At 33.9% G+C, this 15,065-nt stretch overlaps 1 protein-coding gene across 8 annotated transcripts in view; it reads right to left on the reverse strand.

Annotated features, from left to right (window-relative positions):
* RAPGEF2 (Rap guanine nucleotide exchange factor 2) overlaps positions 1–15,065 on the reverse strand; it is a 220,172-nt gene that overhangs the window by 91,530 nt on the left and 113,577 nt on the right. For 6 of the 8 annotated variants that reach the window (XM_037125696.2, XM_037125694.2, XM_037125698.2 and 3 more), the window contains one exon: positions 13,790–13,807. The exons of the other annotated variants lie outside the window; for them this stretch is intronic. In XM_037125696.2, the coding sequence (XP_036981591.2) occupies positions 13,790–13,807 (18 nt within the window). The remainder of the gene's footprint in view (positions 1–13,789; positions 13,808–15,065) is intronic. 8 annotated transcript variants of the gene reach the window in all.

The following is a 15,065-nucleotide window of genomic DNA, read 5'->3' on the forward strand; positions in this document are numbered from 1 at the left end:
TTTCTAAATCCAACATCCTTTCTATTAATACTACAGTGTTTTTCCCAAAAGAAAAGTTGATTATCTGACAATCCTTCACACCTGTTATTCAGTCCCACATTTCACATCATCTCTTCCACACTGATTCCGCCCCCAAGGCAACCAGAGCAGAAATCCAGGCTTAAAGTTTTATTTTTTCTACTCTGACCAAATAGAATGGTACTTCACCATTAAAAGTACTGTAATTATTAAATGAGATACTGACACATAATAATTATTGAAGAATTATCTGAGTTGGATTTAAAAACAGGCTTTACAAATATAGGAAAGCTGTTACTTGAATTAACACTTAGAAAGATCCAACTGAGAATCCAGGAAAGATCAGCCAGATATACTCCAAAGATATGTTCTCAAGAAATCTTTAAGTTATTGAAAAAGTTTCTGACAAACTGTTTATGTTGTATCTGATTCATGCTGGAAAAATAATGCAGTAACCTATCTGTAATAAATAGGCTTCATACAGGATAAGGCAAAAGTAGGTTTACAGTTGCAAGTACATGAAACACAGTTTATTGTTTTATTATTATTAATTACTGTACTATGTTCTATATGAACAACTGTACTTTTGCCCAACCCTGTATTTGCATGTAATATAAGAGAAAAATTTAAAGACTGTATGTGAAAACATGAAGAAAGATAAATGAAATAAAAAGATAAAGAAGCCTGTAAATCAATGAGAAATTCAAACATAGAAAAAATAATTTTTTAAACTACATTTATTTGAAAAATAAGCAGACTTTAATAGCTGATTTAACAAAGCTTATTTGTTAGATAAGAACCTATTCTAGAACCTATTTTAAGAAAGTATCAGACTTCACCTTGAAATGCTCAAGGTTGCAGAGGTGGGCAGACCTCATACACTGGTTGCACATCATGTCGCTGCTTTTTCTGGGGACAAGGGCCTCCAACTGGGCTACTGACCTTCCATATTTCACAAAGCACACTCCAGATGTAAACAGCAATCACTATTTTTATTACTAGTTTAGCAGGTAACACATTCCCTTATGATTAATATGTTTGCATAAACATAATAAATTGTTCATTATCCCTCTATTTTTATTTAACAAGAATATTGACCACACATTGGAATAAAAGTTAGCTGAAGGCAGGGATGTGCAACATTTTATTTATCCGATGCTGTCCATAATAAGTTATGCTTAGCTCTAATAATTAACACAGTCATTAATCAAAGAATTAATGCATAAGTGACTGCAGTGAAACTTTTCAAAACTAACTGGTCAAGTATCACCACACTAGCTTTAGAATGAGGAAACACACATAGGATAGCTGTGTAACCATAAATAACGCCCAAGTTGTTTACTGACAAAATTAGACTAAATACAAAGACCTATGTCTGTACCATCCAAATGGTACTTGTACAAGCACAGGATAAGGGAGATCAGGTTAGAGAGGCAACTCATAGGGAAAGAGAGGTGGGAAGAGGTATCTGGAAAGACGCAATGGCCCAAAGTTCCATATGAGCCAACGTGCAATGCCTTGAAACCCTACTATGATCTCGACTACATTGTCAGCTATAAGTGTCCAGAAGACAGAAAACAGGAAGGTCTACTGTAAACTGCATTGTAGGGTATTGCAAGACCTTGTATAAGTTATAGCAACCTGTTACAGACCTCATGACTTAGGGGAGATGATGAGTAACTGCAGTATTCAAACAGCAGAAAACCTAAATGAATCGGTATGTAGGAAGCTACGAGAAGTAAGGAATGTTTAGCCCAGAGAAAAGGCTTCATGAAGTAGGACCTCTTTAAATACGTGAAGCAGAGTAATATGAAATGTAATATGAATACTCATTTGTATTGCTTTAGAGCATACCTAGAACCCTGAACTAAAATTGCAGAGAGGAATATTTCAGCTAAACATAAGGAAAAGTTTCTTAATAGCCCTTTCCCACAAATAATAACTGCTTAGATTCACTAAACCCTTACTTAGTACAAGGCAGCAGGGTACTATTTTGACACACAATATGGAAGAACTGTCTCACAAATATCAGCGCCAACTGCAATTTCACATGAAAAAAAGAAAGAAAGAGGCTGATGTCAGTGATTATAGGAGAAAATAAACAAATTGAATTAGGTAGTCTGGCTAGGAGATTCCTAAAATCCTTTCAAGTTCTTAAAGTTACCTAACATGACTGTTACCAAACACTAGCTGCTAGCAGAAAGCAAGGAGGAGTAATACGATGTAGCACTGCAGAAAAGAAAGACCAGGTGAATAGAGATTAGTCCACGTTGGGGTGAAACTTCCTGGTGGTAACTATTCTTAATTCTGAGAACTTTTTCTTTTTACTGAAGCACTCAGAGGGAAATACTAAAATGCTCTTACTTTTGAAAAAATCATACTTATAATCGAACAATAATTTAGGTTTTCTTTACTTTCCAAACATGTCGATTTTAAGTAAAAAGTCATTTTCACAAAGTTACCAATAATGTGAATTATTAAAAATTGTACATAACTAATTAGTTTTATAGAAGGTTTTCAAACCCCCTTGAAATTACTTAATAATATACATTTTCAATAGTCTGAAATACTAGCAAAACACTTTTAATATTTTCTGGTGCAGAAGCAACCAATTTTATGACAGTGGTTTTCAGCCTCAAAATATGACGACTACTTTTAGACAACTGCAAACTGTTTTGGTTCCTACTTAAGATCTTTCGGCAAGATATGTTTTTTATTACTTATAATATCAGTGAATCTAACTTCTCAAATATGCTAATTACATAGCCATCCTTTTTTATGAAATGGCATTACTTGCCAGTGAAAACCCATTTCCGAACTGGAATACAACTGGAAAGATTAAAGAGAAAATGCTGTGCTTTGATGAAGAGAGATACGCTATTCCAAAAGGGAAAACAAACTGCAACAAAAAAGACTGATGAGTCAAACAAAGCCTATCATCACTGCAAATGTAACTCAGTAATTATTCTTCACATTGGACAGTCTATGTTCTAGGCTATTTCTTTGCAAGGTTCCTAAGTAGCAGGCATCTAAAGGAAGTAATTTTATGTATTGGGAATGTGAAAAGGCCTATGTCCATGTCTGACTCTGTCTGAGTAACCATGAACATTCAACACCTTGGCTAAGCTCTTTGACCCTAGCATTCTTATCTCCCAACAGGAGACAATCATTACCTAGAGTGTAGAACTAACTGCGGGGAGGTTTAATGGACAAAACCTGTGAGAGAACACCTAGCTGATGGTATATGTCATAAACATGCGGTGAGGGTCAATTTTGTTCTTCCAAATATTCTAAAAAGCTGGCTGCAGTTAAGCTTTGGGCATCCCCTTAATTAATGCTGTATAGATGGCAGGGAATGATATACTCGTGCTGATATGCTTGCATAGAACTGTTAATGCAGGTGACTTATACAGCCACTCCTAGAAATATAAACTAATGCTAATTTGGGGAGTTTGGTCCAAAGACTCAACATATAACTAACGGAGCCAAGCAGCTAGTATAAGCTGCACCCAAATGGAGACCTTGGCATACAAGACTATTTGAAAACTATCAGTTTTCAAAGACTCTACCAACTCTTCAGAAATTTAATTTTTAACAAATATTTTCACTTTAAAATCTAATGTAGTCAAATAAATACCAAAACATGCAAGCTTTGATAGTGGTTCAAGAATTTTCATTCTAAAAGAAAATGACAGAATTTATAAATGGAAGCACTAACTGATGGATTTCATTACCAGGAATAGAACTGTGACTGCCCCTCTGATGTAATTAAATATGTTCCAGACAGGAAATGCTTCCAAGTAAGTTTGCCTGGACATGGAAGGTTGTCTCAATATAGAAAATGTTTTAGATGCCACAGAAATTTTTAAAATATTCTCTCAAAAAAGAAGTCAGCTTGCTGATATAACCACATGAGCTGAAGGTGACAATATTCAACCTTCCTCTCATAGATCAATGAATAAACAAAGCCCAAACCACATATTTAATTTCTCCCTCCCCTCAAAAGCTCTAAAAAGGCAGTGAATATTTTACCTGTTCATATTTTACTCGCACTTTGAAAATTTTAATTACTACCATGCTGATATTTTAAAAAGGACACTACTAGAATATTTAATTACATGTCCAACAATTACAATTGTTAGAATTGCTCACAACTGGCCAGATGGGTCATATTTATGTAAGATGATATCTCCTGGTTGGACCATAAAGTAGCAATTCACAATATTAACACACAACCGTAGGTCTATAATGAAGCACTAAACACAATAAGGCATTCACTCATTCATTCTACACTTGACCCCCAAGACTAAGTGGAATCGTACAGAAAACAAGAAATAGGGAGTGATCTTCAAAAGTCATCCTAGGGGTTCAACAGTGTGTATAACATAAGCAAAATGTATTGTTTGTCATATGCAATGACTACTAGAAGATTGTCTTAGAGCAAATGTGTAACAAAACCTGTATTTCTTGATGGCATGTATTTCATAGGAAATAAAATTATTTCAAAGATATAAAGCAAAATTAAAAGTCTGTTGGACCAAAATTTAGAAAGATATATCACTCAATCCAGTGGACTTTTAAAATAAAAAGCAAAAACCAAAACAAGGAAGAATAATACACACAAACTACAAGAAAGCATAGTGTTTACAATAAAGGTAAAAATATAATAGGGAAGAAAATAAGAAAATCGTTTAAAGCAGAAATTTAAGCGAGAAATAATTCAAGAAGCTATACTGGTCACTAACCTCACAGAACATTCATATGGACATTCATTTTATCTTCCACCAAGAGAAACAAACCATTTCGAATTTGGGGAGCAGAGACATTTCCAGCCCATTTTGAAAGGGGCCTTATCTTTTCAGAAATTGCACTTTACTTACTGAACCACACTGAGGCTCAGAGCACACTCATGAGCAGTAAATCCAGTGTGTGATGGAGAAGGGGACTAGCCACCACTGCCTTAGAATAAGCAGAACAAGTGGATGCAAAAGCAAAAAAGAATCCACTAAAAATAAAAATACTCAAAGTGGAGGGCAGCAAACATAGAAGAAAATTCTAGAAAAGCGGTAGTTTCGAGAGTAAAGCAGTGTTAACTACACTGTAGGTTATTTATTTATTTTGCACTATCAAAAAGAAACCATTTGTAGTAAATCAGACCAGATTACCCTGCACATTAACTATTAATCACCCATAGGATGTTGTCAAAATTACCCATGCTCAACATCTTTGGAGAAGGTTTGGCAGGTAGGGACCTAAAACTGGTCTTACTGGTATTGGCATTAAGACCAAAATCCAGTTTTTAAAGGTTACTTAAAAGACATTTTGTAGTTTTGATAATATCATACTTTTCATGCCAAACAGTTGCATAAAATTTTTAATATTTAAAAACTCCTGCATATTGGCTGGTAATTATCTTCATAGGAATGGGAAGACAGAATATTTTTGGAGGAGGGTGCAGAAAGGGACTTCAAATAGTGAATTCCTCAAGGAAAAAAATGCTCTAAATGAGAAACATGAAGTTAATTAAGTGAAAATACCCTTGAAAATCACTACTCTAACTACAAAACTGATTGTTGGTAACCGTCCAATACGATTAAGATATTTAAAACACAATTACTTAATGCAAAGCATTTTAAATCTCTTCTCATTCCATCCAAAGTTACCTTGCAAGCTTTCCATTTTCTCTAATACCTACAAGGGAATTGAGCGGCAAGGTGGAAAAGGAAGTAAGGAGGAAATGGAAAAGGGGATACAGGAAAACAAGGTCAAGGCCAGCTTCATGGGCCTGTGATCTATGCCACCACACAGGGCCCTGTGCCCAGAAGGACCCCTGCACTTGGTTTATTTTATGGAACACTATCTTTATTTGGAAAAAAACAATGGACAACCTATGTTACTCAGACTTAGGTATTTGGCAGATATTTTCTTGAAAATGTACAAACTGAACTTGTCGCTGCAAGGAAAACAGCTGACAGTACTCTGTCAATGATAACATTTTAGCTTTAAGAAAAAATTAGACTTTTAGAAATCTGTAACAAATACCATGAGCTTGACAATGTCCCCAAATGAAGGCCTTTTTCTATGAGAATGGTAGTGACTTAACAAATATAATTTAAAAAAAAATATTGTACAACCTGCCAAAATTTGGAAGACTGCTTAACTCAGTGACCAATGCACAATGTCCCCCAAATCATGCATGGAGTCAAAAGACACATTCGATGTGTCGGCAAGAACACCGGGTTTTAATAAAGGAGAAAAAGAAAAGTCCACTGATATTGTCACAGGTTCCTCATTTCAAGCAGACCTCTAAGGAACTGTGTCTTGCCAAGCTTTGGTGTAGTGAATAAGATTAAGATTATCTGAAATAAGAATAAGATTATTTGAAATAAGTGAAATAAATAAGATTATCTGAATAAGATTTTTTGAATAACTATTAAAACACTCTTCCCTTTACCAACTACCTATCCATGTCAGGCCAGATTTTCTTCATAAACTTTATATACTTCAACCAGAAGAGCATATCATAGATTGAATACAGAAGTAAATATGAGGATCCAGCTGTCTTCTACTAAACCCAATATTAAACATATTTGTAAAAGTATATAATAATGCCACTCTTTCTATAATTCTTACTTTGTAAAATATAGTTTTCACTTAAAAGCCCTTCATATCAATGTATAAGTTTATTATTTTTAATTAATGAATGAATACGTATTCAAAATTTTTTCAGTTTTAATTTCTAACACGGCAAATAGTTGCTACAGATAACTCATATAGACAGAAGTTTGTTGGGAGACCTCAGAAAGTTTTAAGGAGTTCTGAAATCAAAAAGTTTGAAAACCGCTGCTCCAAGAGATGAACTAGAAAATAATCAGCCTCTTTGCTCTTTTACAGGATCCACAGTAATCAGCTGTCTTTAGATTCTGTTAAGACAAAATTCTGTATTATGTAAAATACTACTTGAGTTGAACCTCAAAAGTCACTTGCAGAAGGGTTAGCTCTTCATACTTTTCCTGTCTAATTAAAGTTAGTACCGAAAATTAGGCAAACATTTATAGCAAGTAGAAAAAAAAGACTGGAGCCATCAAGTGCTCATCAATAATGCCCATTGTCAAGGGCATCAACACCATCAAGAACATCAACGATGCCTAAACATTCTCTATTCTCTACATCCCACTTGGTTGGGGATAGGCTGATTTCACAAATTAGTAATTGGCAAATTAACCATTTTTCTAAAAACTTTTCTGAGTATTCTAAAATTTCTGATGATTCAAACAGCTTTTTAAGGTCCAGTTTAAAAATACATATAAAGAAATAGCAAAAAAGGTAAAGGTATACTAATAAATAGTAAAAGGAAATGTTACAATTTATTTTGAGATTTTTAACTTTATTTTTAACATTCCCAAATGCCTTCTGGATTGTTCTAAAACCACAAGCGAACAACTATCATCACTATCCTCATGGACATCTGAATAAAAAAATCAAGACAATCTGAATTATTTTCGTTTTCATTCTCAAGTCCTTTCCTTCTGAATTAACCCCCCATTTATCCCAACCAGTAATTCACGTTTCATATGTGGCACACTCTGCTGCCACATCATTTCTCTTCTAGGCCAGCAATTCCAAATTCTATATTATATTCAATTATACCTATGCTCCACTCGAAAGAGAAAAAGGAAGACTTAAAAAAGAAGTCACTTGATCCTATACTAAGTCCATGAGAAATGGCCCTAATACAAATAATTCCTCGGTAAGGCATTTTGTTTTCCAATAGATTCTACAATTATTATTTCCCAGAATATCTCAAAGGTTTTTTTTTCAGCCTATGTGTGACCTAAACAATCACAGCTGCGCACCGCTGTGAATTCACTGTGTTCACGTCAGCCAAAAGGTCACCACAGAAGGTCTTAACAATACTGAACCATAAACTCAAAAATAGTTCAGGTAGTACATTTAATGGTATATTTTCTTTCACCAAAGAAAAAGAGAAATCATTTATTATGTATTTTAAGTGGGTGAACTGTATCTCAACAAAGCCATTTTTAAAAAGGTATGTTTGCTGTTAATCAAGTTTTTTTTTTAAGGGAAAAAAGTTAACTGCTGAGATAAGGATAATGACTAATTTTGAGCAAATATTTACAGACATAAATATGTATAACACAGAGTAGCCATTTTGAAATTATTTTAATATAAACAAATTATTTAAATCTAACACCCACAAACTGAATAAAAGGCTAGAGTTTCTATCAGAGGTCAACAATATTTTCTAGCTAATAGAAAAACATTTCGAGTTAATAATGTTTTAACACTGGATTCAAAATCCAAAGAGAACATTTCTAGTCACCCAGAATCTCAAATAGCAAAAACAGACAACTTGCAACTGGTAACTTAATTATAAAAAAAAATCAATTCAGCACTGGTTGGAAGTAGTTCTCAATATCAAAGTTGATTTTTCCAAAGAAAAGAGACATTTTTCAAATCACCATGGAGTACTGCAAAATCTCATGACCAAAAAAACCAAATAAATAATTAAAAACATTTAAAAAGTCACGTGAACAAACACCACATGATCTCACCTTTAACAGGAACCTACACAACAAAACAATCAAACAAGCAAAATATAACCAAAGACACTGAAATAGAGAACAGGCTGACAGTGTCCAGAGGGGAGAGAGAAGGGAATTTCAGGGGAAAGGGGGAAGGGTTTACAAGAACAAGTATAAAAGACACATGGACAAAAAGTAGGGTGGGGTGGAAATGGGAAGGAGGCGGGAGGGCTGGGCGGGTGGGCTGGGATGGGAAGTAAAAGACAGAAAACTGTCCTTGAACAACAATTAAAAAAATTTTTAAGTAAAAAAAAAAAAGTCACATGATAAGAAATGAAACAAAGATGAAAAGGATCTTCACTAAATTTTAGCCAAATACACTTAAAACGTGTACAGGCACAGAGAGCCACCAATGTTCACAACTGGAGGCAGGACAAAGTGTCACTGATCTTTTTGACAAATAAATTGCTTGAAATATTGCATGACTTGCTACACAACACCCACCCTTATTACTTTCAATTTCCAAGTGCAACCAAAAGATGGGTCCAATTATGACATCAATACAAGCTTTCTTTCAAAATGGAATGAAAGAACAGTAAATCCCAGTGGACACGGTAGTTCTGCAGCAGAGATGATGTCATATACAAAAATAGACAGCCTCTAACAGAAGCTGAAACTTGGGTAAACAGCACAGTGCATGCTATTCTCAACTGCCTTGCATGAATTTGCAATGCATGCTGTTAATAGCACGAGAGAAATCATTTTATGTTTTAAACTGCTTCCTGATTTACATTTCAATTTCTATACATCCTCTATATTGTAATTTCCCAATCTGTATAAATTAAATCAGCATAAATACCTGATTATAAGTGCATGAAAGAGAAACAGTCCCCTCAAAGCAAGGAGATGGAGACCACTGCAGCAGTTTTAACATGCTGCAATTTGCCAGAAATTGCAGCACATATGGCACAGTATTGCTACGTTCACCTATTGTTCAAAGATCTTTCCACAGGGAGCCTTCTGCAGGATTTTAAAATGCAACATGATCTAAGTGAAGAGGAACCAGTAAACCTGCTGATAATGAGCGTGAAAAAAGCAAAGGATACTTTTTACAGTCCTCTTCAAAAAGACTCTCTGATGCAAATACAAGGCATCAGAGGCATGAATATGGTAAACGGTATCCAGCAAAATTTGTGAATTTTGAGGGGGTATACGTCACTCTTCTCTAACACCCTCTGCACACGCCCCCTTTTCCATTCTGTATTTCCCAGTTCAGCCTTCACGTTTCCACTGGATATTCTTGGATTAAAAGATATTTTTCTTTGAGCCAAAACATTAAAGCCATTCAAGCAGCCATGCCAGGTGCACTGTATATGTGCCCCTTAGCACATGGAGTTCCCTATAGCTTATAATATACAGGATCTGGCAGAAATAACACCACTTTTTTATTACAAACTCTTTTACTACAAAATTATAAGCATGTAATTCTATAAGATAATATCACACCCAAGCATACCCCATGACATTTTAGGTGAAATGTTCATATATTAAAACTATAAACTATTACACTCATATTATTACCTTACCAACCACACTCAAGTAGACAATATTTCTGCCAGGCCCTGGATGACATTTTTCTGTATTCCCTGTGAGATTGTAAGGTCACTAAGAGCGAGATTCTGTTTCTCCTATAGACCATTACAGCCCCAGAGTCTGGCACAGACCTGAAAACAAGGTGGGTATTCAAGAAATATTTGTTAAATGAATAAAAAGATGTAAATAAAAATGCTGAGCTTTCCTCTGTATAAGAAACAGAATAAGCAAATTTTCTTTAACTCCCTCCTATTACAATTCATAAACAGGCATTGGTGACAATATTTAAGACGAAGGCTCTAGGTTCAATTAAGAAAAGAAATACTTGATGAATTTAAGTTGAAGAAGAATGAAAGCACTGAAATTAATAGAATGTCCCTATATTTGAATAATTTCTGTATATGCATATAGATTTTAAAACATCATATGAATAAATTAGCCAGGTGGGTTATAAGTTAAAATCCTATGATCTTACTATTCAAGAAATTTAGTAGATATACAAGTCATTGACATATTACACAAAACACATTCTCTTTCTATCAAGTAGCAAACATTAGATTGAACTAAAACCTCTGTAAAAAATTTAAAAATAGTAAGTGGCAAAGCAAAGGCATATGAGTAAATTCATTACCTATTTCTAATTTAAAAACAATAGTTAAAGTCAAAAAGTCTAATGTCAAAGAGAAGTGTATAATTACACAAACACTGTAATTTTTCATGTATTTCAACAACTTTTTTAAGATTTTAATTTTATTTATTTTTAGAGAGAGAGGAAGAGAGGGAAAGACGGAGAGAGAAACATCTATTGGTTGCCTCTCACATGCCCCCAACTGAGGACCCGGGCTGCAAACCAGGCCTGTGCCCTGAGCGGGAATCAAACCAGTGACCTTTCTTTCGATATGCAGGCTAGAGCTCAATCCACTGAGCCACACCAGCCAGGATTCAATAACAATTTCTGAAACTAACCAAGAAGTCCGTAACTGAAGACAAAACCAACCTAAATCAAATCTATCTGTTTAAAAAAATCTACCTCCAAGATATATGACATAATCTAGGAATGACTACATGATGATTATATATTATAAAGAATAACCTTAAAAACTGGGACTTACTTTCATAACTCATATAAGAATCAATCGCATTACATGGGTGCCACATTTTATAGACAGTGTATTATAAAAAATGATTCCTATAATATTGTAGTATTACATTTAATTCAACATACATTATATTAATTTTATGCAGTATTTTTATTACTTTTATACACCTGCACCAAGAATTTTAAGCCTAATCTACTGAAAAATTCAATATATAATTATTAAACAGTGCTCTGAAGTATATATTTCACAATGTAGTAAAGGACTACTAATAAAATGTGTGGGAACAATAGCTTTTCATTATTTCAAAAATTCTACATTGGTTGAAACTTTGTTAGACTGTGTTCAGATCTTCCCAGTTCAAATTTGCATAAAGCAGAGCCATATCCAGGGGGCAAGTAGGAGTGAGAGTGAGAAGTCAATCAGAACGTTGAAGTGTGGAGAGCGCGTAATGAAAAGAGGCTAAAAGTTTTCGAAATGCCCCTTGGTACACATAACCTCTATAGTGCAGCCAGAAAATTTTCTTCAGCCCTCAGACTAATATCCCTGAACCATTTTTGCTCTTTCCGAACTGGGAAGATGTTAGAGCTGATTTTTCATTAAAATAAAAGAGAAATTAAAAAAAGATGACAGAACAGGTACATATCAGCTTCTGCATGACTCCAGTCCTTCCCCCTTAAGTCCTACTACCTCTTCTGTCCATTTTTACTGTGAAACTCAGGTTTTCCTACCCACAGAAACTTCTAGAATAAATTACCCATGAATGCAGAGAAGGCCTGTAATTATGGTTAAAATAAACAAACCCCTCCTGCACCTACCCACCCTCTGCTGAACCCGGACACAAGGTAAACCTATCTGAAGCCCCAAGTCAGTCTCCAAATCTCTCATGCCCCGCCAGAAACCTGCATACCACCTGCCTCTATAATCTTTACCCACTCCTACACTCAAACTTCAGGCCATATCCTATTTTCTGGCCATCTTAAATAAAGCCTCAGATATACCTTCGAAAAAACAGGACCCAATATTTTCAATTATGATCATGTTGCTGCCAAAATTAGGTTAAGAATATAATCAAAATGTAAGCAAATGCTAAGGGAAGCCAATTCTAATCTTGGTGCATTGGAAAATACAGTCTCTCAGCAAAACTCACATACTTGCCTTGATAAAATGTAACACTCTACATGGACTATGTGGGTATTCATGTTTCTGAAGAAAATTATTATAATCTGCTTTAAACAACTTCCCACATCTCATTTTTAAAGTATATATAAGGTATACATCAAAACTCAGTGCACGTGTTAAATTAAATTCCTAGTTCTAAATAGGAATTAGACTAGCTGGTAATTTTCATATTAAAAAAGAGGAGGATTAATTATTCACTGGTTTTTAAAAATATTTTAAGTTCTATATTTTTAAAGTATACTTTTACTAGGTAAAAGCTCAAAAGACTGGTGTGATTTTAAAATTTTTGATATAAAATTTAAAAATTGTATAAAAATTGTTTGGATTTACCACATCATTTAAAAATTAGCAGTGCTTCTAATACAATATTAAAACTGTGCCACCTGTGGCATTTAATATGTATTTGTTATATACAACATAAACTATTTACTTCACTTTATTTGAAAAATAATATAAATATTTCATGCTTTCAGACAAGGTTATTATAATAGCCAAAGATATTATATTGATGATAGACTTCAAGTGTGAATTAAATCATTCATGGTCTTTTCCCTGTGCAATAAGAAGCCAGAATCACAAAATTTTACTAGTTACTTAAATCAGTTTCCAGATTTAAATTGTTTTTAAAACCTTGGTTCCAAATTCCCCGATAATGCCAAATTTGGCACAAAAACTTCAAAAGAGTATCGCTGAAAATCATAAATTAGTCATGTATTGGCATGAAAGAAATGAGCAAAGGTATTATTATAGGCCTCTTGATTAAAACATAGAATGAAATAGAAGCATGACATCTGGTTAAAAATAAAGCACAAATAAGAAAACAAGCGATTTTTTATTTCCTTTTTGACTAAGACTTTATTGTATCTGATGATAATTTTACCAATGGTATCCCTAAATGCTCTCACACTGGGATGCCCGAAGTGAAAACTTTCATTTACAGCATTTAACAGGAAAATTTCTAATGGAAATTTTCCATAAGCTTTCACGCAAAAAACAATTAAACTTCCATTATATCCACCTGTCTTTCTACTTTCATTTCTTTATTTGTAAAGCAAGTTAGTGAAGAACAGTGCTCCACTCATTCGAGAAAGTAAGCAGGTTACACTTTTACTCCTTCTTCAGAGAAGGTGGGATTCCCTACCTTCATCCCAAATCTGCACAAATAAAGCAGCTGGTTGTACCACCTAAACCCCCCATGGTTTCAAATTTTTAAGAGATTTTACTAATTCGGGCCAAAACACAAAGAACAAACAAGACCAAGCAAACACATCAATATTAGAACTCATTAGTTACAATGCAAATTTACAAATAAAATTGGGTTAGTATTAAGAGACCACACGCAAATTACAATACCTGAGATTTAGTGCATTCCTTTGAGCCAAAATGAAATGAGTGCCATAAAGGAGGAAAGGAAAAGATGAACATTATCAGACATGCTATAGTACATCTGCCAAAATGAAGATAATGTTAAAATCAGGTTAAGTATGACCTACAGAATTGGCTGTATGTATAATGTCTGGTATGTTCTTTGGCCATGCACTTGAAACGCACTTGCAACCATTTAAAACCACCTGTGAAGTATGAGCATGCACCCTTACAATAAACTTTTCAACCTCAATCACGCCCTGCTGGGGTCTTTCGGAGAAAAATATTTCTGTTAAGTAAATATGACTTAAAGCTAAGGAATATTTTAATTGAGTTATTTTTATTCTGTGGTATCATATATACAAAATTGATTTCCTAAGTTAAAATCCTATATTTAAGGTAAAACAATAAGTATTATAAAAATATAATTAAAACCAAATTTGCACAAAAAAACAGGATACAGTATTTTCATTTAAGTCATGTTGGTGCCAATCTGAATTTATTTAAGTAAAATTAATACCAACATGTCACATGTTAGTAAACCAGTTCATGATCCACTAGCAATCAAGTTAAACTTGTCTTCCTAGTCCTGAATTTCCCCTAACAAAAGTACCTGTTGATCTGGTAACATATATTTTTTAATCACTTAAAAGAGTTAAGCTTGTAATAACAACAAAAAAAAAAACCCACACTTTTTTTAAAAACTAGATGAAAAGAGGAAAGTGACTGAAGCATTCCATAAAAGGATGAAAACACGGGAATGGAGGCAATCCCCCAAATATGTGTTACAACACAAAATTAAACTATCAGCTGTAACACTGTATTTTTAACTAATTGACATTCCCACTTAACTACCTTAGTATGGAATCTGATTTGGAATTCTTTTTGTTGTTGTTATTTTTATTTGGAAAAATAATTCTAACACAGAGAGAATATTATCAGTATTAGTACTTGGCTAAAATGTCATAATACATTGTACTGTTAATATCTATATTTCCTTCTTCTGTGATGTTACATTAACACTAAAAATAGTACCTTCTTTTATAGACAATGGTAACAAAAAACCTTTCATACTTTTTAAAAAAAATATATACCAGTCTCTCCAACAAACAAAGCTGTCTTTATGATGAGCAAAATGCAACCCTTTCCAAATGAGCTCAATGAAAGGGTTTAACTTTAGAATTCATGTTAAATTTAAGTAGCACATGGGTACTGAGAGAAGTAGACAGGCAGCTGGTAATCAAAAAGTGCGTAAATATTCCAT

The sequence above is a fragment of the Artibeus jamaicensis genome, unplaced genomic scaffold (assembly GCF_021234435.1).
Source record: "Artibeus jamaicensis isolate MK-2021 breed Jamaican fruit bat unplaced genomic scaffold, CSHL_Jam_final scaffold_537, whole genome shotgun sequence".
Classification (NCBI taxonomy): Eukaryota; Metazoa; Chordata; class Mammalia; order Chiroptera; family Phyllostomidae; genus Artibeus; species Artibeus jamaicensis.